Source organism: Trypanosoma conorhini (assembly GCF_003719485.1).
Source record: "Trypanosoma conorhini strain 025E chromosome Unknown Tco_14.4_contig_01549, whole genome shotgun sequence".
NCBI classification, from domain to species: Eukaryota; Euglenozoa; class Kinetoplastea; order Trypanosomatida; family Trypanosomatidae; genus Trypanosoma; species Trypanosoma conorhini.
The window spans coordinates 1-2,061 of record NW_021705635.1 but is presented as its reverse complement, the minus strand read 5'-3'; the positions used below and the strand labels follow the sequence as shown (position 1 = coordinate 2,061).

General features: G+C 62.0%; 1 protein-coding gene across 1 annotated transcript, besides 1 other annotated feature; it reads left to right on the top strand.

Annotated features, from left to right (window-relative positions):
- Nucleotides 1-983: 983 nt before the first annotated feature.
- Nucleotides 984-1,022: a microsatellite.
- Nucleotides 1,023-1,380: 358 nt separating this feature from the next.
- Tco025E_10232 (uncharacterized protein) lies at nucleotides 1,381-1,971 on the top strand (the record flags this gene model as incomplete). The annotated part of the gene is made up of 1 exon (XM_029377015.1): nucleotides 1,381-1,971. One exon carries the CDS (start codon nucleotides 1,381-1,383, stop codon nucleotides 1,969-1,971), a length of 591 nt encoding a protein of 196 aa, XP_029222889.1.
- Between the last annotated feature and the right edge of the window lie 90 nt (nucleotides 1,972-2,061).

Sequence of the window (2,061 nt, the reverse complement as noted above, 5' to 3'; positions counted from 1 at the left end):
CGGGCCGGCGCCCGGGGCGGTTATGCGGGGCTTGCCCATCGACCGCGGCCGCGGCCTGCCCAAGGTGGACGCGGACAGCTGCGGCTTGCGCCACCTCCCCGGGACGAGGTACCAACTGCGCGCCGCCAACGTCGTCTACGGCGAGGCGTCGTACCTCCCGGGCAGCGGCGGTGCGGCGTCGGAGGAGGAGGGACGGCCTGGGGCGGCCTCGCAGTCCCCGGGCGAGGGCCAGCGCCCTTGATGCCTTTTGCTGCCTTCCGGTGGCAGCGACCGAGTGCGTGGTGTCGGCTTGCCCTTTCTTGGCCGCCCGTTGCCTCCCTTCCCCACCGGCCCCTCTGTGCCGTCGCCAACGCCCGGCCCCGCGGATCCAGTGAAAGTTGCAGTAAGTTAAAGGCTCAGAGCAGGCCTGTGCTGTGTGTGTGTGTGCACATAGGGTGTTCGTGCCGGAGTTTTGGGACCCTGTTCCTCTGCGCGTATGGGCAGCCTGGGCCTTTGTGGCCCTTCAAGGTAAAATATATATATATATATTAGTCAGAATGTACACGCACTTCCTCTCCCTCATTAAGCATGATGTGGAAGGCCGCATGAGTTCTGTGCGTTGAGGGCGAGGTGCACCAAACTTCGCGCCAGCGTCTGTTTGTGTTTTCTCCCATGTCTCTTTTGATTTTTGTTTTGCTTTGTTTGTTGCTGCATTTCCGCTGCGGGAAGCCTTTAATTGATACAAGTAGGTGTGCCTCGCTTGCGCGCAAAGGTATGCAGGAATGTCTTGTTTTTCTTTCTCATTTCCTCGTCTTTTTTTTTCTTCTTTCTGCGTTGCTCCTTGCCGCGTGTGCGTGTGTTCCTTCCACACGGAGGCGCGGCCGGCCCTCTTATTGGCGGCGACGTCAATGCCTATTTATTTATTGTTGCTTTTCATAGTTGAGGGGGCCGGCGGCGCACAAATTATTATGTATTTATTTCCTGTTGCTTTCCCCCTCCACCCATGTGCGTGTGTGCGTGTGTGCGTGTTTTTTTTTGTGTGTCTACCGACTGCTCTCCGGGCCACACACCCTCTTTTTGTTTGTCTGCCTGTTGCGTGTGTGAGTGTTTGCTCGGTATGAGCGCGTGCTTTCTGGCGTGGATGTCCTTCTGCACCCGTGCCTGTGCGCGTGTGTGTGTATGCACGCTGGGCGGCTTGTCACGGCAACTGGACCCTGTTTTTTCCCCTTGTTTTTATTTGCGTGCTGCCCAGCGGGGCCGCCGGTCATGCGCAAAGACACGCCCGGTGTTGCACCCCACCGCTCCTCTGGCACGCACCCGTCTTTGCTGTTTTTTTTAGCTTGGCTGCTGCTCCTCTGCCCTCTCTGACGTAGGTGACCGTGCTAGCAACAACCCGCCACCATGGCTATGGTTTTTCCAATTGTCTCCCTGGCAATTGGGCTGCTTCTTGTTTTTTTGATGGGCTGCGTCGCAGCATATAGAACTTGCATTCGAGAAATGCTAGCGAAGCGAGGGCAGCTGCAGAGACTGCGGGACTATCCACCGGCCGAGCCGTTTGCGCCGCCGGCGCCGCTGCCGGCGATTGTTGACGCGGCGGTGGTGTTCACGTCCCATGAGGAGGCGCAGCGCCACGTCGAGGCAGGCGACGCGCCGATCACGCGCGTGCACAGCGAGCAGCAGATGCCTTGTTTTTGCGCTTCCCCTGGCCGCCTCGGCAGCCCCGGCGCCGCGGCGGAGGGGAACGTCCTGCCTCGGGCCGCGCCCGGGGCGGTTATGCGGGGCTTGCCCATCGACCGCGGCCGCGGCCTGCCCAAGGTGGACGCGGACAGCTGCGGCTTGCGCCACCTCCCCGGGACGATCTACCAACTGCGCGCCGCCAACGTCGTCTACGGCGAGGCGTCGTACCTCCCGGGCAGCGGCGGTGCGGCGTCGGAGGAGGAGGGGCGGCCTGGGGCAGCCTCGCAGTCCCCGGGCGAGGGCCAGCGCCCTTGATGCCTTTTGCTGCCTTCCGGTGGCAGCGACCGAGTGCGTGGTGTCGGCTTGCCCTTTCTTGGCCGCCCGCTGCCTCCCTTCCCCACCGGC